Raw genomic sequence first — 25,774 nt, 5'->3', positions numbered from 1 at the left:
TACGACGAAATGAGGGTGGTGTGTGACATTTGTGGAAGGCAAAAACATGCTCCACGAATATCAAGAATATCACGCACCAACACGCACTATTAAGAAACCTATTCAGAGGCGTTAAGTCACGTTAAGAATGTCAGGAATGTGTCACGAATGACAGAAAAATGACATTCGTAACGCGTCTTGGTTATGTGTAAACGCACCATTACAGAGCAGAACTACAACCAGCAATCACAAGAAGTTGGGACAACATGGAAAATAAAGGGGGGGGGCACTAAGAGTGATTCTTCCATTAACTCTGAGTTCTGTTTCACTGCAGACAGCATGAAGATACTTCCTGCTTTATGTGTTCATATTCATCCATTCCTGCATTTAAGGCCTGAAACACATTCCAAAAAAGTTGGGACGAGGTCAGTTTATTCTAAATATGAGGATTAAATCATCACTTTCACAGAGACTTTTCTTCCCCAGACACGCCAGTGGATAAACACACGAATATTTCCAGTGAATATGTCTCTGACTTCACTTACATCAATCATGAAGAAACACAGTTTGGTTTTTGTACAGAAAATCAGTGTCAAGGAGGCCGGCCCGAAAAACTGAGTGACTATGCTGGAAGGCAAGGAGTGACGGAAGCCATCAAGACGCCCGGACAGCTCTGCAGGAGCTCTAGGCTTCTGTGGATGTGAGTGGAGGAATTGGGAACAGTGCAACTATAGTCTGCTGCATGACCATATGATGAAGTGGGTTAGAAGATTTTCTTCAAACGAACAGGTGAAATTTCAGCTGCAGTTTGTCAGACAGCACAGGGAAACCCAAACCTACATCTGATCCTTTTCCTGTTTTACAGTGCTTCTCCACTTTGCCATGAAGGGGAGGGCCATTTAGGGGAGGTGATGGTTGAGTGGTTAAACATTGGGCTTGAGACCAAAAAAGGATTGCTCCTGGTGCATAGTGAGTGCCTCACATACTCAGCACCCTCACATCGGGGTGAATGTGAGGCAGTGTGTAAAGCGCTTTGAGCGTCTGATGCAGATGGAAAAATGCTATATAACTGCAGTCCATTTAGCATTTACGAAGCTGTGAATGTGGATGCAACATTCATAGTTCCTCTTCACATTCATAAAAGCCTGTAATGCCTTCAGAGCTGTCTGGATGTCTTGGTGGCTTCCCTCACATTCATCACTAGTATCTTGGCTTCATGCTGTCTGCAATCAAACAGACATCAGCATTAATGTAAGAGTCACTGTTTTTTTTTCTAGTGCTGGGTTGAATTCATACGTCCAAAGATTGATTTTGTGTGTGTGTGTGTGTATATATATATATATATATATATATATATATATATATATATATATATATATATATATATATATGAACTTCTCACCAGCATTATAACAGCATGCCTGGAAAAAAACGCCGCTGCAGTTGGGCCGTGACGCTGTTTCCGAGGGTGTGTAAGGGAAAGTGATCATTTCTCTACATTGATTGTGGACACGGTGGTATTCACCAACCTCCGTCAAAGCCATTTAAAGATGTCAATCATGATTACTGGGACTCTAATTGTCTGTTTCTGCGGGCAAGAAAAGAGAATCGTTTGCTGTTTAATTCACACTAGTTTTTTTTTCTGTTCGTCATAATGTGCCATTTCTGTGGGACAGCGCACGAAGGTCCTGTGATGTGGACTGTCTGTGGGAGAACTTTTCCCACAGACTTCCCACAGATTCCGAATTGATTATTTCGATTCATCTTGATCAGATATAGATTTGGGTTAGAGAAGTTTGAGAACTTTCCCCCCTGCTGCAGTGGGAGGGGGGGGTTCTCCTGCAGCAGGGGGGAAAGTTCTCAAACTTCTATAACCCAAATCTGCAGCAGGGGGGAAAGTTCTCAAACTTCTCTAACCCAAATCTATATCTGATCAAGATGAATCGAAATAATCAATTTGGAATCTCAAGAATCAAATCAATTTTTGACATTCGAATTGATATCCAGCCCCATTTTTCCCCTTCATTTTCCATATCGTCCAAACTTTTTCTGACTTGTAAAATCAGTGCAAATTCAGGAAGTTAAAATCTGTGATTAAAATTTTAATACTTCACACACATTGTCTCTTTTTTTTGATAAAATAAACAGAAACTAAATCTACAAGTTTACTGGAAAACACCAGACTTCCTGTTTCCTCTTCCAGATGTTTCATGAGTCTTCAGAGGAAATGTTTCAGTTTTCTGATGAATTCTGAAACACAGTAAGACGTCAGTGAAGACGTCTCCAACCAGACCAGTCACAACTCTGATAATCCAGAACCAAAGCCCAAAATAAAAAAACAAACAAACAAAAAACAGAACAATTAAAAATTGTGAATTAAAATCTAAAAGCAATCAGCAATAAGTTAATTTACAGACGCTTTAACGGGGAGAGTCCGAGACCCGACGAAAGAAAAGACGACAGAACAAATCAGAACACAGCAGAATCACCTCCACCAGGACCCAATCTTTAGACACAGATTCTGAGGCTTTTACCCAGCCACGCCCACGTTAGGAGAACCTGCACCTTTCCCATGAGGTCACCCTGTTTGACCCATGCAGATCAGAACCAGTGAATCACACACACAGAGGTCTGACGTCACTTCAGTGAGCGGCCTGGGCATCAGCGGCGTCCTTCACCTGCTCCTCCCTCCTCTTCAAGGCCTCAATCACTGCAATCTCCTTGGCCTCCTTGTTCTGGTTTCGGGCCTCAAACTGCAGTCTGACAAAGATGAAGACACAATAGTAAGAGACAGACAGACAGAATGTGATTAACTGGAACCTCTCTGACCGGTTTTCAATGATCCGCTGGACGATGTCGTCGGTGGTCAGAGTGTTCCCGCTGTCCACGGCCCTGAAGACCCCCCTCTGCTTTGGTTCCTGGGGACAGAACACAGCCAGACCACCAAAACCAAGTCAGGAACCATGCGTTCTGGATTCGGAGCTGAATAAAACCATGTCACATTTCAGCAGCCACATGGGGGTGCAGCTAGTACATTCTGAGTGCCGGTTCCAAGCCCGGATAAATGAGGAGGGTTGCGCCAAGAAGGGCATCCGGTGTAAACGCACCAACATAACCATGCAGAGTACAAATCAAATTTCCATACCAGATCAGTCGAGGCACGGGTTAATAACTACCGCCACCGGTGCTGTTGGCCAACAGGGTGCCGGCAGAAATTGGGTTACTGCTGGGCGAAGAAGGGTGGAAGTGAGAGTCGGGACTTTGAATGTTGGCAGTCTGACTGGTAAAGGGAGAGAGCTGGCTGATATGATGGAGAGGAGAAAGGTAGACATATTGTGTGTGCAAGAAACCAAGTGGAAGGGAAGTAAGAGCAGGAGCATCGGCAGTGGGTACAAGTTGTTGTACCATGGTGAGGACAGGAAGAGAAATGGTGTTGGGGTCATTTTATAGGAAGAGTATGTTGGAGGTTAAGTGAGTGGCTGACGGTGATGAGTGTGAAGTTGGAAATTTGAAGGGGTGATGATGAATATCATCAGTGCATACGCCCCACAGGTACATTGTGAGATGAAGGAGAAAGGGAGGAGCACAGGGTGACATAAGAGTGGAGAAAGGTGCACACAGGTGGACTACATTCTGTGCAGGAGATGCAAACTAAAAGAAATCAGCGACTGTAAGGTGGTGGCAGGAGAAAGTGTAGCTAGACAGCACAGGATGGTGGTTTGTAGGATGACTTTAGAGGTAAAGAAGAAGAGAGTGAGAGCTCAACAAAGGGTCAGATGGTGGAAGCTGAAGGAGGAAGACTGTTGTGTGAAATTCAGTGAGCAGGTGAGAGAAGCACTGGGCGGAGGGGAAGCAATTTTAGACAACTGGAAAAGTACTGCAGATGTGGTGAGAGAGACAGACAGGAAGGTACTGGGTGTGACATCTGGACAGTGGAAGGAAGACACAGAAACTTGGTGGTGAAATGAAGATGTCGAAGAAAGCATAAGGAGAAAGAGGTTGGCAAAAAAGAATTGGGATAGTCGGGGAGATGAAGAAAGTAGACAGGAGTAGAAAGTCCTTTCTTGTTCACAATGGTGATGGACAGGTTGACGGATGAGATCAGACAGGAGTCCCCATGGACTATGATGTTTGCAGATGACATTGTGATCTGTAGTGAGAGTAGAGAGCAAGTTGAGTCTAGTCTGGAGAAGTGGAGATATGCTCTGGAGAGCAGGGGAATGAAAGTCAGCAGGACTCAGACTGAGTCCATGTGTGTGAATGGGAGGGAGCCCAGTGGAATAGTGCAGTTACAAGAAGCAGAAGTGGTGAAAGTAGATGAGTTTAAATATTTGGGGTCAACTGTTCAAAGTAATGGAGAGTGTGGTAGAGAGGTGAAGAAGAGAGTGCAGGCAGGGTGGAGTGGGTGGAGAAAGGTGGCAGGAGTGATTTGTGACCGAAGAATATCAGCAAGAGTGAAGGGGAAAGTTTACAAAACAGTAGTGAGACCAGCTATGTTGGATGGCTTAGAGACGGTGGCACTAACAAAAAACCAGGAGGCAGAGCTGGAGATGTTGAGATTCTCTTTGGGAGTGACAAGAATGGACAAGATTAGGAATGAACATATCAGAGGGACAGCTCAGGTGGAACGGTTTGGAGACAAAGTCAGAGGCAAGATTGAGATGGTTTGGACATGTGCAGAGGAGGGACCCAGGGTATATAGGGAGAAGGATGCTGAGGATGGAGCCACCAGGCAGGAGGAGAAGAGGGAGACCAAAGAGGAGGTTCATGGATGTGCTGAGGGAGGACATGACACACACACACACACACACACACACACACACACACACACACACACACACACACACACACACACACACACACACACACACACACACACACACACACACACACAGTGTATTAAAAACTGCTTCTGTTCACTGAAGACAACAGAGAGATCAAAGTTCATGTAACACCTGATTACAAACGACATTTAAAAAAAAAAAAAATCTAACATTTTAGCTTTGTTGCTTTTTGACCTTATGTGTTTGTGGTGCAGGTCTGAAATCTGAGCAGAAACTAAACTACAGAAAAAAAAACTTGGTCATAAAACCTAAAAAGCAGAGATGGACATATCAAGATGTCGCTGTCCGCAGTCTGAACTACAGGAAACCAGAACAGCACTCAGAGGTTGTTAAGGTCATCCTGAAGTCACGCTCAGAGTGAGACTCAAACCTGTGACCTCCTGCACGCACCTGTGTACTAACAGCTAACTGACAGAGGGAGGTCAGAGTTTTGTGATGTCAAAGTGAAAAAGTTAAAAATATTACAGGACGACTTTTTTAATGTGTGTCAGACTTTAAGTCTCTCCACTTTGGTTTAAGTTTATCGATTACCAGAAGGACATGATCACTTGAGCTCCGCCCACCCTTCAGGGGGTGGAGATAAGAACAAAAACTACAATACTGTGACAGAGAAGTCATCTACGTGGTCACAAAAGAAAAATCACACACACACACACACACACACACGTTCCACATCTTCAGCTTTCTGGACAAAACAGTGAAAACTGGAGGATTCACATGACCAAAGTAGTAACCCCGCCCCCTCAAAACACAAACCTCTTAAGAACAGTCCCGCCCACAATTCACTCTACTACCAATTGTAAAAAAATCATCCCAGCTGGACTCACCGCGTATGGGTCTGAGCCGTCTTTGTCCGGGAAGACTTCAGTCTTGCCGTGACACACCAGATCCACCTGCACAGACACGTGATTAAAGCGAGTGGAACTGCCCGATGTTTTGTTCGGATGCACTGGACCTATTTGGCCTCAGAGCAGAAACTGGGACCTGGACTCTGAACCAAAGCAAAGAACCACAAACAACGTCAAAAATCAAAGCAGGCACCTTAAAATGATCCAGTAGGTCTTTGGTGACGGCGTACGGCGCTCCGATCACGACTTCTGACACATACTGCAAACACACACACAGTCAGTGTCCGCCTGCAGCACCCCTGGTGTTCAGCAATGGGAACTGATGCAACTCACCCGGCACGCCAGCACACTCAGCGTCCTCTCATGGATGTTCATGATCGGGTAGTTCTTCCCTTTGTACCGATTCACTTCCTGCAGAAGAAGAAGAGCTCACTCACTGCTTTAGGTCAAAGGTCAAACAGTGACACTTGAATCCTTCACGGCAAAAACATTCCATCAAAATTGTCTGGAGTTTTTCCAGGTCAGAGTTACAGAGTTTGAGTGACATTTACATGAAACTGTGTAGACATTTCCTCGTGGTGCATTCACATGCTGCAGTACAGAACGGAAAACGGAGCTTCAAATTCAGCTGGACACTACGAACGAGGACAATTTCAATTTTCAATTACAATTTATTTAGCGCCAAATCACAACAGAGTTGCCTCAAAGTGCTTCACACAGGTAAGGTCTAACCTTACTAACCCCCAGAGCAACAGTGGTAAGGAAAAACTCCCTCTGATGAAGAAACCTCAAGCAGACCAGACTGAAAGGGGTGACCCTCTGCTTGGGCCATGATACAGACATAAATTACAGAACAATTCACAGAACAATTCACGGATGAACATACAAGAAATGCTATTGGCGCACAGGACAGGAGGATCACCAACACGAATACAACTCCCATCTCTGGATGGAGCTGCACCTTAAACAGAGAGAAAAAACAGAATCAGGCATCAGAAAGACAAAAAATACTGTATAATTTACCAGCATTAAACAACAAGAAAAACAGAAGAAATACTAAGGTGATCGCCGGCCACTAGCCCTAAACTTCACTAAAAGACCCAGAATTTAGACAAAGTTGAGGCCGCGGCCCGCTCCAATTACTAATAAATGAATTAAAAGAGTAAAAAGCATAAAACAAAACTGCACCAGTATGCTGCCATATGAAAGGGAAAATAAGTGCGTCTTAAGTCTGGACTTGAAAATCTCCACAGAATCTGACTGTTTTATTGATGCAGGGAGATCATTCCACAGAACAGGGACACGATAAGAGAAAGCTCTGTGACCCACAGACTTCTTATTCACCCTAGGGACACAAAGTAGTCCTGCACCCTGAGAACATAAAGCCCGGGCCGGTACGTAAGGTTTAATTAGGTCAGCTAGGTAGGGAGGTTCTTTCATTAAATAATCCACACTATGGATTATTTAATGAAAGAAGGTTCGAAGTGACAGTGAGCTCCTTTTGGTGTCCCTCAGGTCATGCAGAAAAAGATGTTTGGACCTTCACTGTTCCGGTTATATGTTTAGAAACGTAACATTAAACCGGTTTGAAGCTGCCGCGTTCATACCTGGTCAAAGTGGAGGCCGACAATAACATAGGGCCTCTCTGCCTGCCGGTAAACTGTCTCCAAGAAGTCCACGTGGCCAATGTCTGTCCACCATCAGTCAAAGAAAAACAGCAAGGACACGCCTACAGAGCTCCAACCAATCACAAACATCCTGATGATCAAAGGTTTTATTCATTTAATCTGAAACTCAACATAAAAATTTAGTCTTAAATATTGTGCAAAGTACAAGAATTCTGCCTGAACATGTCTTATTCTGGACTTCTGTCCACAGAGTGCCTGAAGGTGGAATCAGAGTATCCGGGTTTGTTGTGACGGTCCTGGATCCAGACTAAGATCCACGGCCCGTATCCACAAAGTATCTCAAAGAGCTGCTAACTTAGCCTAAAATATCCTGGCAAGGACTCTCAACCTGAGAGAGATCCAGCAGGTGTCTGAGCAAGGAGGGGACAGACCCTCCTGTCTGTGTGAGGAGGCGGGGTTGACCCTGGTGCTAGGTATGACACAGTCCTCTAAGAACTGTGATTGGTTGTCACAAAAAGGGAAAGAGGAAGGAAAATAAAAGTGTGCTCTGCGCTCCAAGTTATGAATGAACAGTAAAATTAACCGGTCATACAACCCCTGGCAAAAATTATGGAACCACCGGCCTCGGAGGATGTTCATTCAGTTGTTTAATGTTGTAGAAAAAAAGCAGATCACAGACATGACACAAAACTAAAGTCATTTCAAATGGCAACTTTCTGGCTTTAAGAAACACTATAAGAAATCAAGAAAAAAAATAATTGTGGCAGTCAGTAAAGGTTACTTTTTTAGACCAAGCAGAGGGAAAGAAATATGGAATCACTCAATTCTGAGGAAAAAATTATGGAATCACCCTGTAAATTTTCATCCCCAAAACTAACACCTGCATCAAATCAGATCTGCTCATTAGTCTGCATCTAAAAAGGAGTGATCACACCTTGGAGAACTGTTGCACGAAGTGGACTGACATGAATCATGGCTCCAACACGAGATGTCAATTGAAACAAAGGAGAGGATTATCAAACTCTTAAAAGAGGGTAAATCATCACGCAATGTTGCAAAAGATGTTGGTTGTTCACAATCAGCTGTGTCTAAACTCTGGACCAAATACAAACAACATGGGAAGGTTGTTAAAGGCAAACATACTGGTAGACCAAGGAAGACATCAAAGCGTCAAGACAGAAAACTTAAAGCAATATGTCTCAAAAATCAAAAATGCACAACAAAACAAATGAGGAACGAATGGGAGGAAACTGGAGTCAACGTCTGTGACTGAACTGTAAGAAACCGCCTAAAGGAAATGGGATTTACATACAGAAAAGCTAAACGAAAGCCATCATTAACACCTAAACAGAAAAAAAACAAGGTTACAATGGGCTAAGGAAAAGCAATCGTGGACTGCGGATGACTGGATGAAAGTCATATTCAGTGATGAATCTCGAATCTGCATTGGGCAAGGTGATGATGCTTTCTCTGCTGTTGCCAGATCAGCCTTGTCATGGACCATTTTCTTCAACTTCCACCAAAGATTTTCAATTGGATTAAGATCCGGACTATTTGCAGGCCATGACATTGACCCTATGCCATGACATTGACCCTATGTGTCTTTTTGCAAGGAATGTTTTCACAGTTTTTGCTCTATGGCAAGATGCATTATCATCTTGAAAAATGATTTCATCATCCCCGAAACATCCTTTCAATTGATGGAATAAGAAAAGAATATCAACGTAAACTTGTGCATTTATTGATGATGTAATGACAACCATCTCCCCAGTGCCTTTACCTGACATGCAGCCCCATATCATCAATGACTGTGGAAATTTACATGTTCTCTTCAGGCAGTCATCTTTATAAATCTCACTGGAACAGCACCAAACAAAAGTTCCAGCATCATCACCTTGCCCAATACAGATTCCAGATTCATCACTGAATATGACTTTCATCCAGTCATCCACAGTCCATGATTGCTTTTCCTTAGCCCATTGTAACCTTGTTTTATTCTGTTTAGGTGTTAATGATGGCTTTCGTTTAGCTTTTCTGTATGTAAATCCCATTTCCTTTAGGCAGTTTCTTACAGTTCCGTCACAGACGTTGACTCCAGTTTCCTCCCATTCGTTCCTCATTTGTTTTGTTGTGCATTTTCAATTTTTGAGACATATTGCTTTAAGTTTTCTGTCTTGACACTTTGATGTCTTCCTTGGTCTACCAGTATGTTTGCCTTTAACAACCTTCCCATGTTGTTTGCATTTGTTCCAGAGTTTAGACACAGCTGACTGTGAACAACCAACATCTTTTGCAACATTGCGTGATGATTTACCCTCTTTTAAGAGTTTGATAATCCTCTCCTTTGTTTCAACTGACATCTCTTGTGTTGGAGCCATGGTTCATGTCAGTCCACTCGGTGCAACAGCTCTCCAAGGTGTGATCACTCCTTTTTAGATGCAGACTAACGAGCAGATCTGATTTGACGCAGGTGTTAGTTTTGGGGATAAAAATGTACAGGGTGATTCCATAATTTATTCCTCAGAATTGAGTGATTCCATATTTTTTTCCCCTCTGCTTGGTCTAAAAAAGTAACCGTTACTGACTGCCACAATTATTTTTCCTGATTTCTTATAGTGTTTCTTAAAGCCAGAAAGTTGCCATTTGAAATGACTTTTGTTTTGTGTCATGTCTGTGATCTGCTTTTTTTCTACAAAATTAAACAACTGAATGAACATCCTCCGAGGCCGGTGATTCCATAATTTTTGCCAGGGGTTGTACATGCTGATAACTGCTGGTTAAATCCTTAGATTTGCTTGCATCAGTGAGAAGCTGGATGTCTAGCAGCCTCCTACTTTTAATTTCTAATAAGACTGAAATGATGGTTCTTGGTCCAGGAGGTTTTGGTTATTCTTGTTACTTTTTCTGTGACTTTTGGGCAATAAACTGGTGTAAAGCATCATGCCTGTGTATGAAATCTGAAGATTTAGAAACAACCTTGAATGGAATTTTATTCAAAGCTTAATTTATTCAGTACTATACAAAAATGGACTGAATTAATGCGGACCATGTGGAATTCCTTAATGCACTCTGTGTGCCCATCTGGATTGTGTGATTTTGTCCCTTCAAGTCTGCAGAATTTGGAAGCTGGAACATATCGGATCTGTTTAAACTTTCAACATTAAAACAAAATAATTTTGTAGCTGATGACATTTGCTTTCAGAACTACTGACTGATGAAACCATTCGCTCATAGAATCAGAAATCTTTTACAGCTGTAGGTGTCTCATCTGCGTCACGCGGTGGAGAACACATTTGGAATCCTGTCAAAGGTAATTATTTATAATATCCAACATAACGGATTGATGAGCCGCGGCACGCTCCGTTTACTAATAAAATGAATTAAAAGAGTAAAAAGCATAGTAATGTACTATGTCAGTATGCTAGCCATACAAAAGAGAAAATAAGTGCATCTTAAGTCTGGCCTCAACTTTACATAAATTCTGGGTCTTTTAGTGAAGTTTAGGGCTAGTGGCCGGCGATCACCTTAGTATTTCTTCTGTTTTTCTTGTTGTTTAATGCTGACAAATTACACTGTATTTGTTGTCTTTCTGATGCCTGATTGTTTTTTTTCCCTCCCTTTCTCTCTCTGTTTGAGGTGCAGCTCCATCCAGAGACGGACATGGTGTCTTCTTCTGCAATCCTCCCATCCTGGACACCACCACGGACTCCCAAAAATTTCCTGTGTAACCATGTTGTCAACTGTGTCTGTATCATGGCCCAAGCAGAGGGTCACCCCTTTGAGTCTGGTCTGCTTGAACGTTCTTCCTCAGAGGGAGTTTTTTTCTTAACACCGTCGCCTGTGTTCTTGCTCTGGGGGTTGGTAAGGTTAGACAGTTGTTTGAAGCACCTTGAGGCAACTTTGTTGTGATTTGGTGCTATATAAATAAATAAAATTGAATTGCCTACTTAACCTGAACGTCCTTTCATGGAGACCGACACGCCACTTCATAACCGGGCAAAATACTGACAAAGTGCCTGGATATCAAATGTTTCATGTGCATTTCAATGTGGATATGCAGGTGAACACACACAGACAAAACACTCGTAACATTCTTGTTAAAATATCGTTCTGACCTGGGTATCGAGCCAGCAAAATTAATTTACATTAAATGATGTAAGAATAGCATTAAACTTACCCTGACAGCCACACATTCCCGACTATTAGTGTTAAAAAATTAAACAGATGTGATCTGTTCCAGCTGCAGTAAATCAGCAGCTGTGCTACAGAACCTCTGTGAGCTGAAACATTTCAGCTGCTGCTGTGTTCAGCGTAGCGCGGCTCATCAATCCATTATATGTTATATGTTGGATATAAATAATTACCTTTGACAGGATTCCAAACGTGTTCTCCACTGCATGACGCAGACGAGACACCAGCAGCTGTAAAAGATTTCTGATTCTATGAGCGAGGGAGGTGATGGTGTAGTGGTTAAGGTGTTGGGCTTGAGTCCAGAAGAGCATGGGTTCAAATCCCCGCCCGACTGGAAAATCACTAAGGGCCCTTGGGCAAGGCCTTTAATCCCCTAGTTGCTCACACAATTCAGACGGGCACACAGAGTGCATTAATGAATTCCACATGGTCCGCATTAATTTGGTCCATTTTTGTGTAGTACTGAATAAATTAAGCTTTGAATAAAATTCCATTCAAGGTTGTTTCTAAATCCTTAGATTTCATACATGGGCATGACGCTTTACACCAGTTTATTGCCCAAAAGTCACAGAAAAAGTAACAAGAATAACCAAAACTTCCTGGACCAAGAACCATTATTTCAGTCTTATCAGAGTTTAAAAGTAGGAGGTTACTCGACATCCAGCTTCTCACTGATGCAAGGCAATCTTCTAAGGATTTAATGGGGATGAGATTACCAGCAGTTATCAGCATGTATAACTGAGTATGATCAGCATAGCAATGAAAGATAACCCAAAAACATCACAATATGTGCCCAAAGGGCACAATATAAAGGGTGAAAAGCAGAGGGCCTAAGACAGACCCCTGTGGAACCCCAAATGTCATGTCACCAAGGTAAGAGGTAGTGTTGTTGTACAAAAGCAGTGAGAATGACTGGTCAAGTATGACGTCAACCATGGAAGGGCACTCCCTTCCATGGCTGACGTCATAGGCAGCATTGGGAGTGCACTCTCTAGTTCTCACATAATTTCATTTTATTTTCATTTATATAGTGCCAAATCACAACAAAGTTTCCTCAAGGTACTTCATACAAGTAAGGTCTAACCTTACAAATCCCCAGAGCAAGAACACAGGTGACAGTGGTAAGAAAAAAACTCCCTCTGATGATTTGAAGAAGAGACCTCAAGCAGACCACACTCAAAGGGGTGATCCTCTGCTTGGGCCATGATACAGACAATTTACAAAATAAACATACAAGAAATTTTGCCAGTGCACAGGACAGAAGGGTTGTAGAAGTAGACACACGGCTCTGTGGTTGGATTGTGCCTAACTGTAATTAGGATGTGCAGAGGACAAATTTCATATGTATGTACAGTAGTGTTCAGAATAATAGTAGTGCTATGTGACTAAAAAGATTAATCCAGGTTTTGAGTATATTTCTTATTGTTACATGGGAAACAAGGTACCAGTAGATTCAGTAGATTCTTACAAATCCAACAAGACCAAGCATTCATGATATGCACACTCTTAAGGCTATGAAATTGGGCTATTAGTAAAAAAAAAAGTAGAAAAGGGGGTGTTCACAATAATAGTAGCATCTGCTGTTGATGCTACAAACTCAAAACTAGTATGTACAAACTGCTTTTTTTAGCAATCCTGTGAACCACTAAACTAGTATTTAGTTGTATAACCACAGTTTTTCATGATTTCTTCACATCTGCGAGGCATTAATTTTGCTGGTTTGGAACCAAGATTTTGCTGGTTTACTAGTGTGCTTGGGGTCATTGTCTTGTTGAAACACCCATTTCAAGGGCATGTCCTCTTCAGCATAAGGCAACATGACCTCTTCAAGTATTTTGACATATCCAAACTGATCTATGATACCTGGTATGTGATATATAGGTCCAACACCATAGTAGGAGAAACATGCCCATATCATGATGCTTGCACCACCATGCTTCACTGTCTTCACTGTGAACTGTGGCTTGAATTCAGAGTTTGGGGGTCGTCTCACAAACTGTCTGCGGCCCTTGGACCCAAAAAGAACAATTTTACTCTCATCAGTCCACAAAATATTCCTCCATTTCTCTTTAGGCCAGTTGATGTGTTCTTTGGCAAATTGTAACCTCTTCTGCACGTCTTTTATTTAACAGAGGGACTTTGCGGGGGATTCTTGTAAATAAATTAGCTTCACACAGGCGTCTTCTAACTGTCACAGCACTTACAGGTAACTCCAGACTGTCTTTGATCATCCTGGAGCTGATCAATGGGTGAGCCTTTGCCATTATTGTTATTCTTCTATCCATTTTAAAGGTTGTTTTCCGTTTTCTTCCAAATGTCTCTGGTTTTTTGTCCATTTTAAAGCATTGGAGATCATTGCAGATGAACAGCCTATAATTTTTTGCATCTGCGTATAAGTTTTCCCCTCTCCAATCAACTTTTTAATCAAACTACGCTTTTCTTCTGAACAATGTCTTGAACGTCCCATTTTCCTCAGGCTTTCAAAGAGAAAAGCACGTTCAACAGGTGCTGGCTTCATCCTTAAATAGGGGACACCTGATTCACACCTGTTTGTTCCACAAAATTGACAAACTCACTGACTGAATGCCACACTACTATTATTGTGAACACCCCCTTTTCTACTTTTTTTTACCAATAGTCCAATTTCATAGCCTTAAGAGTGTGCATATCATGAATGCTTGGTCTTGTTGGATTTGTGAGAATCTACTGAATCTACTGGTGCCTTGTTTCCCATGTAACAATAAGAAATATACTCAAAACCTGGATGAATCTTTTTAGTCACATGGCACTACTATTATTCTGAACACTACTGTATGTACGACAATCAAGGCTCGGTTCCATTCTATTCTTAGGCTTCTTCAGAGTCCTCCTCCCTCCCCTTAACAGTCTGGCACCTTAGGAGCTGTCTTGAGGCCTGAGGTGATTTGTGAATGACTTAAATTTTACCAAGGGAAAATTCTAAGAAATGTCTAAGAATTCAAGGAATTCTACGTTTTTTCTTGGAAGAACGTGACTAGGAGCTATGTTTCGCCTGAGGAAGCTTCGTGGATGCAGGCTCAGGACCTCAGTGATGTCCTGGACTCCTCCATCGGAAGTGTCTCTGCATGTGGTGAAAGTGCTGAACTTACAGAGACATTCACTGATCTCAGCAGGGACGTTCATGTCTCTGGGTCTTTTGAGATCCAGAGATGCCTGGGGAGATCCTGTGAAGGTTCAAGTCTTTAGGGTCCTCGTGCTTCCTAACATCTGGGCCTGTATCCACAAAGAGTCCTCGGGCTAAAAGTTGCTCCTCGTGACGTTGTTCTAAGAAAAATCTTCCAATTTCTCAAATTCTTAGACATTTCTAAGAATTTCCCTTGGTAAGATAAAAGTTATTTTAAATAGATAAAAAAATGCACACCAAGATCCTCCGCTGAGGTGCACATGCAGAAATACTAACTCAAATATAAAGAAAAAGCATAGCACACTCAAAATATTGATGTCTAGCCACTGTTTTATTTTATAATAATTACATTTCGGCTTCGTCAGATAGCAGCTTCCATTGGACCAAGAGTTTAAAATTGTTTGACAACCCAGGTGCTTAAAATCCCCTCCGAGTGGGAGGTCCCAAGAATGATGACACCCAGTGATTTCAGCCCATTCTAAAAATAGAAGACAAGATTATGAAATGTTCAAAAGAAAAAACATCAGTATAAGGGTGATTCTTAGACTACGGGCACTTATTATGTCCTTTGATCATATTGTATGAAAAACAGAAAAAAGGGGAAATTTCACTTTTATAGTTATCTTTACAATGAAAGTGTGTTAAGAACTTTGTTCTAGTAGTATATGATGACTTTTTTCACCTTTTTTCAGCATCATTATATGCAAATATTGCCGTTTTGTGCTTGTCCCACACCCAGACTTTTGATCTTCAATGATAAAAATGAATGGTAAAGAAACTTTTTTCTAATGCTTTAAAATATCTCTGAATAAAATATCAGTAAAATAATCAAAACATAATTGGGGTATTCAATGTCATACAACAATTGTGATTTTTTTTTAAACAAAATGTAGTTGTCCCACACTATTGCTGTAATTTCCACCACAACACCGTAATGTCCCTTTAAACAGTTTGTACGAAAGATTGTTTGGGTAGTTTCTATGGAGATGAACAGTGACATCAGAGCACATGTATATAGCGCCAAATCACAACTAACAGTTGCCCCAAGGCGCTTTATATTGTAAGGCAATGGTGTGGTGGAAATTACATTTACAAGGCCAATAGTGCCCGTAGTTAAAGAATCACCCATAAACAATACATGATTGCAAAAACATAATCACAAAAAACATCTTAAATCAAAGTCAATATTGAGTCCATGAGGAGTAAAAGTCTTCAAATGGTAGATCCAGAAGTGCTCTCTTTTTGACAGTAGCACTTCCAGGTTCCCTCCTCTTGGTGGCAGCGTTACATGTTCAATGCCAATATATCTTAAGGAAGAGATCGGATGATTGAACTCCACAAAATGAGCTGCCACAGGCTAATTAAATTTTTTGCATCTTATTGTGCTCCTATGTTCTGCAATTCGTGTTTTTCTTCATTCTTGGGACCTCCCACTCGTTGGAGGGGATTTTAAGCACCTGGGTTGTCAAACAATTTTGAACTCTTGGTCCAACGGAAGCTGCAATCTGACGAAGGCCTTTTGGCCGAAACGTAATTATTATGAAATAAAACAGTGGCTAGACATCAATATTTTGAGTGTGCTATGCTTTTTCTTTATATTTAAGATAAAAGTTATTCACAAATCATATTAAACCTCAAAATTAGTTCTCAAAGTCCATGCAAAAATGATTATTTTTTGACCAGATCGGCATATTTGTTCAAGCTTTTTCAAACTGTGTAACAATTAATTTAGTTTTGAGTTTCATCATCATGACATTAAATTATTTGCACAACAACACATTTCTTAATACAGCTCAGGTTATATGACTGATTTTACTGTTCATTCATAACTATGAGCACATTTGTTTTTTTAATTCTCCTCATCATTTTGTGACGACCAATCACAGCTTAGAGGACTCCATCATACCTAACAACGGGGTCAACCCCGCCTCCTCACAACGATAAGAGTTTCTGTCCCCTTCTTGCTCAGACTTGCTCTCAGACACCTGCTGGTACTCTTAGGCTGACAGTACTTGCCAGGAATCTTTAATCTAAGGATATGGGTCCTGGTCTGTAGCCAGTGTCCTGAGGTGAGGACTGGATGTCTTTGGGCCCAGGTCTCTGTGGAGGATCTTTGGGTCCTGGTGGAATGACTTTGTGTCCAATGAAAGGTTACTTAGTGAGACTCAGATGAGGAGGATCACTGACACTGTGAGGGAACACCGGATTTAGTCCATGTAGGGAGTTTCTTTGGACATGATCTTGGACACAAGGTGTCTCTGTGCTTGAGAACCCCAGGGACTGGAGAAGAACAAGGACATGCCCACATTCCCACCTGATCAAGGACACGCCCATGTCTCTTCTGGCTGCAGCAGATTGTGGGGATGGGTCAGTTACCTGTCTGCATGGTTGCCATCCAGGACCCTGTAGCATGATGGACGTTGCAGCAGCTCATTGAAAAGGGAGTGTATGTATGTGAGGAGAGAACGTTGGTGGACTTCAATGAGTGCTGGTCTGAACAAGTACTGAAGTGATTTTGAGTGTGAATTTAATTCACGTGGAGTGAGAGTGTGAATTTAATTCACGTGGAGTGAGAGTGTGAATTTAATTCACGTGGAGTGAAAGTGTGAATTTAATTCATGTGGAGTGATAGTGTGAATTTAATTCATGTGGAGTGATAGTGTGAATTTAATTCACGTGGAAAGTGTGAATTTAATTCACGTGGAGTGATAGTGTGAATTTAATTCATGTGGAGTGATAGTGTGAATTTAATTCACGTGGAGTGAAAGTGTGAATTTAATTCACGTGGAGTGAAAGTGTGAATTTAATTCACGTGGAGTGATAGTGTGAATTTAATTCACGTGGAGTGATAGTGTGAATTTAATTCACGTGGAGTGAGAGTGTGAATTTAATTCACGTGGAGTGAAAGTGTGAATTTAATTCACGTGGAGTGAGAGTGTGAATTTAATTCACGTGGAGTGAGAGTGTGAATTTAATTCACGTGGAGTGAGAGTGTGAATTTAATTCACGTGGAGTGATAGTGTGAATTTAATTCACGTGGAGTGATAGTGTGAATTTAATTCACGTGGAGTGAGAGTGTGAATTTAATTCACGTGGAGTGAGAGTGTGAATTTAATTCACGTGGAGTGATAGTGTGAATTTAATTCACGTGGAGTGAGAGTGTGAATTTAATTCACGTGGAGTGAAAGTGTGAATTTAATTCACGTGGAGTGAAAGTGTGAATTTAATTCACGTGGAGTGATAGTGTGAATTTAATTCACGTGGAGTGATAGTGTGAATTTAATTCACGTGGAGTGAGAGTGTGAATTTAATTCACGTGGAGTGAAAGTGTGAATTTAATTCACGTGGAGTGAGAGTGTGAATTTAATTCACGTGGAGTGAGAGTGTGAATTTAATTCACGTGGAGTGAGAGTGTGAATTTAATTCACGTGGAGTGAAAGTGTGAATTTAACTCACGTGGAGTGATAGTGTGAATTTAATTCACATGCAGTGAAAGAGTGAATTTCATCCTTCAGAGTTTGACACATTTTAATCAAACATAAAATTTGTCTCAGACATCCATGGATTGATGGATTGAAAGTGATAAGGATACGGAAAAGGTCAAAGGCCCCGGCCACGTAGATGATGGTGTCTCCGGTCTGAGGCTCCTTTCCTGAAGCAAACTGGATGATCTTCTGGGAGGTCTGCAGGAACTGAGACACTCCGGTCCAGGGACTGGTGCCTTTTGGACCCTGGACCCGTCAACATGCAGCAGAGACACGTTTCCACATTCAGGACCAAGAACAAGCCAAAGATCTAAAAGCCATCAGAGACCCACCTTTCCAAAGTTGTCGGTGTGCTGCTGGTAATCCGGGTTACTCTGCAGAAACCAGAGGAGAGCTTTAAATCAGCGCCGCTGAACCTGCCGGCTCAGAGCCACGCCCACACTCACCATCACGCTGTGGTGCGCCTTAGTCATCAGGAGCATGCGCCCCACCAGGTCTGTGGTGGACACGCCCTGCGTGCGTTTACACTCCCTGTACCGGCCGGCGCACTTCACCTCCTCATACGTGTCCTTCCCGTCAACCGTCAGAGTGATGTCATCTGTGACGCGCAAACAGAGGATTTGCTTCAATTTGTAGCTTTAACTGCGTGAAAAGGTTCATTTTTGAATCAGTCTCATTTACTACTGGCTGACGTCTGGATTTAAAGAAAGGTCACAGCGTGAAGTTCAAACAGACGGTAGGACCAACTGGTCCCTGTGAGGGGAGACCCTCAGGACATCACAGGGCCCAACAAACACAAACACAGGGTGTCCATTTCCATAACAACAAAGAGGAGGACATTTTTCAAGACTGAACAAAATCCAGACAAAAACTCAAAAATAACATTAAACCCATGAACAAAGAGGTAAGTGTCTATTTTTTGACATTTCAGGCCTTTCCTGGCTGCTTCCAAGAGGTTTGTGCACTTAAATGTGAAGTTGACAGTCCACATGCAGACGACTTCTCTCATTTCTCCATGCTGAGGTCATCAGTGAGAAAACACGTTCTGTATGCGTGTTGCTGCACGGGATGGAGAAGATGTAGATGCAGACCTTCCTCAGGTTAACATGTGGGACATCTGCTTTAGAAAACAGCTTCAGATAGCGCTCCTCACTATGGCAACCTTCCATTTTTGAAGAGCTGGGAATAGTTTCCACCACACAGTGTTCCTCACAGAGTCCATCCATATCAACATGGTTCAGTCTGCAGGCCTGGACTGCATCACTGTGCTCTTCATAAGACACTTGTGAGGCTGAGCTTTGACACTTTGCTCTTCTCAGAGAAGTCATACCAACCACTCACAGACAGTTGTATGTAAAGGTTTGGGCCCTCTGATGATTTCCATGATTTTCCTTTATAAATCACTGGTTGTCTGGATCAGAAATTTCAGTTAAATATATCATATAGCAGACAAACACACTGATAATTGAGAAGTGAAATGAAGTTTATAGGATTTACAGAAAGTGTTCAATAATTCTTTAAACAAAATTAGGCAGGTGCATAAATTTGGGCACCCCAACAGAAAAAAATACATCAATATTTAGTAGATCCTCCTTTTGCAGAAATAACAGCCTCTAAATGCTTCCTATAGCTTCCAATGAGAGTCTGGATTCTGGTTGAAGGTATTTTGGACCATTCTTCTTTACAAAACATCTCAGGTTTGTTGGTTTCCGAGCATGAACAGCCCGCTTAAAATAACACCAGAGATTTTCAATAATATTCAGGTCTGGGGACTGAGATGGTCATTCCAGAATGTTGTACTTGTTCCTCTGCATGAATGCAGAGTGTTTAGGGTCATTGTCTTGTTGAAAGATCCAGCCCTGGAGCAACTTCAACTCTGTCACTGATTCATGAACATTGTTTTCAAGAAGCTGCTGATGTTGACCTGAATCCATGTGACCCTCAACTTTAACAAGATTCCCAGTACCTGCACTGGCCACACAGCCCCACAGCATGATGGAACCACCTCCAAATTTTACTGTAGGTCATGGGTTAAAGCAATAAATTTTCATCTGACTGAATTTTTTTCCTGGCAAAAATCAATGCCAGCAATTCCCTAAAATGTGGCGTAGTGGGGGCACACACTCTTTTTTTCCTCAATAAATACAATAAACACATTATACAGTATACAAATCTATTCTAAATAGCCTCTAAGGAGAGACAGACAAAGCATAAAAAGAATGCAAAACCTGAACATAAGGTACATAAAAGGGTGGTGGGGGGCGGGGTGTAGTCTTGATTCTGGGGGGTCTGGGGGTGCCCCCCCCAGAACATTTTTTAAAAGACCATGTCAAATTTTGTGTATTCTGGTGAATTGTAACAGGTATGAAGCCCTCTGAATCAAATAAAACTCACTTCAATCTGTGAAGTAAAAACACAGTATTGATTATGGGGGGTCTGAGGGATCTCCCCCAGAAATTTTTTAAAACAGCAAGTGAAATTTTGTATATTCTGGTGAATTTTAATGGGTATGAAGCCCTCTGAAACAAAGAAAACTCACTTCAAACTGTCAAGTAAAAATTCTTTGTTGTCTTCTGTAGTATTTTGATTTGTTCTAATCCAGTAAATGCACCAAATGCGTGCTGTGTCACTGGTTGTACGACGGATTCCTCTACCCTCTGTTATTCTGGGAAATGTTCGCTCACTGAGGAATAAACTTGACGAGTTACAGGGCAACACTCGTTTCCAAAAGGATTTTAAAGACTGCTGTATCCTGGCTGTATCCAGCTCTACACGCTCCATCGGGTGCTCGAGGGTTCATGGGAGTTTGCCCAACCAGTCCACATGTGTTTTGTGGATCTGGAGAAGGCATTCGACCATGTCCCTCGGGGCACCCTGTGGGGAATGCTCCAGGAGTACGGGGTCCGGGGTCCTTTGCTAAGGGCTATCTGGTCCCTGTACGACCGCAGCAGGAGCTTGGTTCGCATTGCCGGTAGTAAGTCAAACCTGTTTCCAGTGCACGTTGGCCTCCACCAGGGCTGCCCTTTGTCACCGGTTCTGTTCATTATTTTTATGGACAGAATTTCTAGGCGCAGCCAGGGTGTAGAGGGGGTCTGGTTTGGGAACCACAGAATCTCGTCTCTGCTGTTTGCGGACGATGTGGTTCTGTTGGCTTCGTCAAATCAGGACCTTCAGTGTGCACTGGGGCGGTTCGCAGCCGAGTGTGAAGCGTCCGGGATGAAAATCAGCACCTCCAAATCTGAGGCCATGGTTCTCGACCGGAAAAAGGTGCTTTGCCCTCTTCAGGTCGGTGGAGTGTCCTTGCCTCAAGTGGAGGAGTTTAAGCATCTCGGGGTCTTGTTCACGAGTGAGGGACGGATGGAGCGTGAGATCGATAGACGAATCGGTGCAGCATCTGCAGTGATGCGGTCGCTGTATTGGACCGTCGTGGTGAAGAGAGAGCTGAGTAGGGGGGCAAAGCTCTCGATTTACCGATCGATCTACGTTCTGATCCTCACCTATGGTCATGAGATTTGGCTCATGACTGAAAGAACGAGATCGCGAGTACAAGCGGCCGAGATGAGTTTCCTCCGCAGGGTGGCTGCACACTCCCTTAGAGATAGGGTGAGGAGCTCGGTCACTCGGGAGGAGCTCAGAGTCGAGCCGCTGCTTCTCCACGTCGAAAGGAGTCAGTTGAGGTGGCTCGGGCATCTTTTCCGGATGCCCCCTGGACGCCTCGCTGGAGAGGTGTTCTGGGCACGTTCCACTGGGAGGATGCCCCGGGGAAGACCCAGGACACGCTGGAGGGACTACATCACTCGGCTGGCTTGGGAACGCCTTGGGGTTCCCCCGGAGGAGCTGGAGGAGGTGTGTGTGGATTGGGAGGTCTGGGGGACTTTGCTTGAGCTGCTGCCCCCGCGACCCGACTCCGGATAAAGCGGAAGAAAATGGATGGATGTATCGTGGCGTTCTCTGAGACTTGGCTCACGGAACGGGACCGAGACACCTATCTGGCTGTGGGGGACTTTGGTGCGCCCATTCGACTGGATCGGGACCCTGAAGTTACGGGGAAAAGGCAAGGAGGAGGAATCTGTGTGTACATCAATAAGAGGTACTGTACATCTGTAACTGTCAGGGCCCGTAGCTGTACGCCCGACATTGAGCTCCTGTGCGTATCCCTGCGCCCCTTCTATTTGCCCCGCGAGTTCCCCCAACTGTTTCTATGTATTGTGTACATTCACCCCAAAGCGAATGCGGTGTCAGCATGTAGCACTATATTTGAAACAGTGCAGAAAATACAGTCTATTTCCCCCGATGCGCCAATGCTCTTAATGGGAGACTTCAACCAGACGTCTCTCAAAAAGACACTACCGAATTTCCACCAGTAAGTCTCCTGTCCTACCAGGCGGGATAAGATGCTGGACTTATGTTATGGGTCCATCAAAGACGCGTATAAATCCGTCCTGTTCCCCCCGCTTGGACTGGCGGACCACAACTGCGTGCATCTTATTCCAACATATAAAAATATGTTGCGAAGAGAAAAGGTTGAGCCAAAGAGGTGAAAGTGTGGACTGAGGACTCTATACAATGCCTCCAAGAATGTTTTGAGTGCACAAACTGGGATGTTTTTAAAAGCTCCTGTGACAGTCTTGATGAGCTGACAGACGTCTGCTGTTCCTATGCAACATTCTGCAGGGATATGATTATACCTGTGAAAACAATAAGGATGTATCCCAACAACAAACCCTGGGTTACTAGGACAGTTAAAGGTGCCTTGGACAAAAGAAATCGGGCTTTTAAACAGGGAAGTGGGACAGCTCAAAAAGAAGCTACCAGTGAACTTAGAGCTGAAATTGCTAAAGCAAGAAGAGCCCATACAGCCAAACTGGAGGAGGATGTGGCTGCTAACAGGATGGGCTCCGCATGGTCTAGCATGAAAACCATTGTAGGCCAGGGGGGCACTAAGAATAAGAGCCATCTGTGGTTGGAAGCTTTTAGCTCTGACACTGAGTTAGCCAGTGCTTTTAACAGTTTTTATAACTGTTTTAACACTGGATTTTAACTCTGCGATTCAGGAACTGAAGGATGAGCTTGTGGACACTCAGCACTTTAATATTGAACTAAAAGACATAGAAAAAGCCTTTTACAAAATTAAAGTTAACAAAAGTCCAGGTCCTGACAGAGTGCGTGGGCATCTGTTAAAGACATGTGCATCAGTACTCAGCCCTAGCTTTCAATTTTTAATATGTCTTTGAAGGAACAAACTATTCCAAAAATATGGAAAGAAGCTGATATAGTCCCTGTCCCCAAATCTAGTTGCCCAAAGACCTTGAATGAATATAGGCCTGTTGCACTTACATCAATTGTAATGAAAATCTTTGAAAAATTTGTACGAACTGAAATCTTACGGTTGGTGGAGGGGGAGCTTGACCCTTTACAGTTTGCACACAGGCCGCACAGGGGAGTTGAGGATGCCACAGCCACTTTATTGAATCTTGTTTTGAACCACCTGGATGGGCAGAGCCCATGCCAGGCTTTTATTTGTGGATTTTACCTCAGCTTTATCACCGTCCAGCCCCATATTTTAACTAATAGGCTTTTAGATCATTTTAACTTGAGTAAGAATCTAGTGGGGTGGATTCTGAACTTTTTATCTGACAGGACACAGAGAGTGAGCGTCAATGGTGTTTTATCTGATCGTTTGCACTTCCACTGGTTCACCACAAGGGTGTGCTCTTTCACCACTGCTGTATATTTTGTATACAAACATGTCAAAGCAAGTATGAGAACAGATTCATTTTAAAATATGCAGATGACTCTGTCATTGTGAGCTTGCTGAAGGATGGGGAAAGTGGCCATGGGCCGATTGTCAATGACTTTGTTGAGTGGTGTGAGGCCTCTCACCTCATATTAAATGTGTCCAAAACCAAGGACATGGTCATGGACTTCAGGAAGAGTGGTCAAACTCATAGCATGACCACCTCAATCAAAGGTGAGACTGTGGGGCAGGTCACCACATACAAATACCTTGGAACTGTAATTGACTGTGGACTGACCTTTGTAGCCAACTGCGAGGAAGTCTTCAAGAAAGGACAGCAGCGCCTGTACTGTCTCAGGAAACTGGCTGTTTTTAATGTTGATCGAACTCTTATATCCTTGTTATATCGTGCTTTTATTGAGTCCATTTTATCATTTTCTTTAGTGGCTTGGTTTGGGTCATTATCTATGACATACAGGAACTCTCTAAACAAGATAGTTACATGGGCGAGTAAGCTGACTGGGCAACCACAGCTGAGCCTAGACTCACTGTACATCAGACAGTTACAGCGGCTCGGGTCTACAACCCCTGGCAAAAATGATGGAATCACAGGCCTCTGAGGATGTTCATTCAGTTGTTTAATTTTGTAGAAAAAAAGCAGATCACAGACATGACACAAAACTAAAGTCATTTCAAATGGCAACTTTCTGGCTTTAAGAAACACTATAAGAAATCAGGAAAAAAAATTGTGGCAGTCAGTAACGGTTACTTTTTTAGACCAAGCAGAGGGGAAAAACATATGAACTCATTCAATTCTGAGGAAAAAATGATGGAATCATGAAAAACAAAAGAACGCTCCAACACATCACTAGTATTTTGTTGCACCACCTCTGGCTTTTCTAACAGCTTGCAGTCTCTGAGGCATGGACTTAATGAGTGACAAACAGTACTCTTCATCAATCTGGCTCCAACTTTCTCTGATTGCTGTTGCCAGATCAGCTTTGCAGGTTGGAGCCTTGTCATGGACCATTTTCTTCAACTTCCACCAAAGATTTTCAATTGGATTAAGATCCGGACTATTTGCAGGCCATGACATTGATCCTATGTGTCTTTTTGCAAGGAATGTTTTTACAGTTTTTGCTCTATGGCAAGATGCATTATCATCTTGAAAAATGATTTCATCATCCCCAAACATCCTTTCAATTGATGGGATAAGAAAAGTGTCCAAAATATCAATGTAAACTTGTGCATTTATTGATGATGTAATGACAGCCATCTCCCCAGTGCCTTTACCTGACATGCAGCCCCATATCATCAATGACTTTTATCAGCTAGCTTTCATCAGCGTTGGCAAGCTAACTAGCTTGCTAAAGCTTTCATTTTTATTTTATTTATTTTTTTTATTATTTTTTTTTAGCACTGTTGTCGTGCGTTACCTGTGCTGCTCCACAGCGTGTTTGGTCGATTTTTGTTTTGTTTTGGCACCGTTGTCGTGCGTTACCTGTGCTGCTTCATGGCCTGTTTGGTGCCTTAACTAAAGCACTCCTTCTGCTGAATCACCTCTGGATTATTTACACATTATTCACTTTGTGTGTTTTTAGGAATCCGCTAGGTTGCGTAGCTACTAGCTCTTAGCCGATTTAGCATGGCGGCTTCTCCTGTCTCTCCCGTACTTTTCTGCTCTGGGTGTGAAATGTTTAGTTATTCCTCGGCCTCCTTTAGCAGTAACGGTACTTGTAATAAGTGCAGCTTATTCGTAGCTTTGGAGGCCAGGCTGGGCGAATTGGAGGCTCGGCTCCGCACCGTGGAAAATTCTACAGCTAGCCAGGCCCCTGTAGTCGGTGCGGACCAAGGTAGCTTAGCTGCCGCTAGTTCCCCCCTGGCAGATCCCGAGCAGTC

At 42.8% G+C, this 25,774-nt stretch overlaps 1 protein-coding gene across 1 annotated transcript in view; it reads right to left on the bottom strand.

The window, feature by feature from the left end:
- Positions 1-1,998: 1,998 nt before the first annotated feature.
- The window catches only part of LOC117526406 (ethanolamine-phosphate cytidylyltransferase-like), a 43,099-nt gene continuing 19,323 nt past the window's right edge, over positions 1,999-25,774 (bottom strand). The window contains 9 exon segments of the mRNA XM_034188473.1: positions 1,999-2,739; positions 2,809-2,897; positions 5,651-5,716; positions 5,865-5,930; positions 6,005-6,082; positions 7,279-7,361; positions 18,246-18,384; positions 18,471-18,512; positions 18,585-18,736. Of these exon segments, the coding sequence (XP_034044364.1) occupies positions 2,622-2,739; positions 2,809-2,897; positions 5,651-5,716; positions 5,865-5,930; positions 6,005-6,082; positions 7,279-7,361; positions 18,246-18,384; positions 18,471-18,512; positions 18,585-18,736 (833 nt within the window). The 3' untranslated portion in view covers positions 1,999-2,621.

Source organism: Thalassophryne amazonica, chromosome 15 (genome assembly GCF_902500255.1).
Source record: "Thalassophryne amazonica chromosome 15, fThaAma1.1, whole genome shotgun sequence".
Lineage (NCBI taxonomy): Eukaryota > Metazoa > Chordata > Actinopteri > Batrachoidiformes > Batrachoididae > Thalassophryne > Thalassophryne amazonica.
This window is presented reverse-complemented; position numbering and strand designations above follow the sequence as displayed.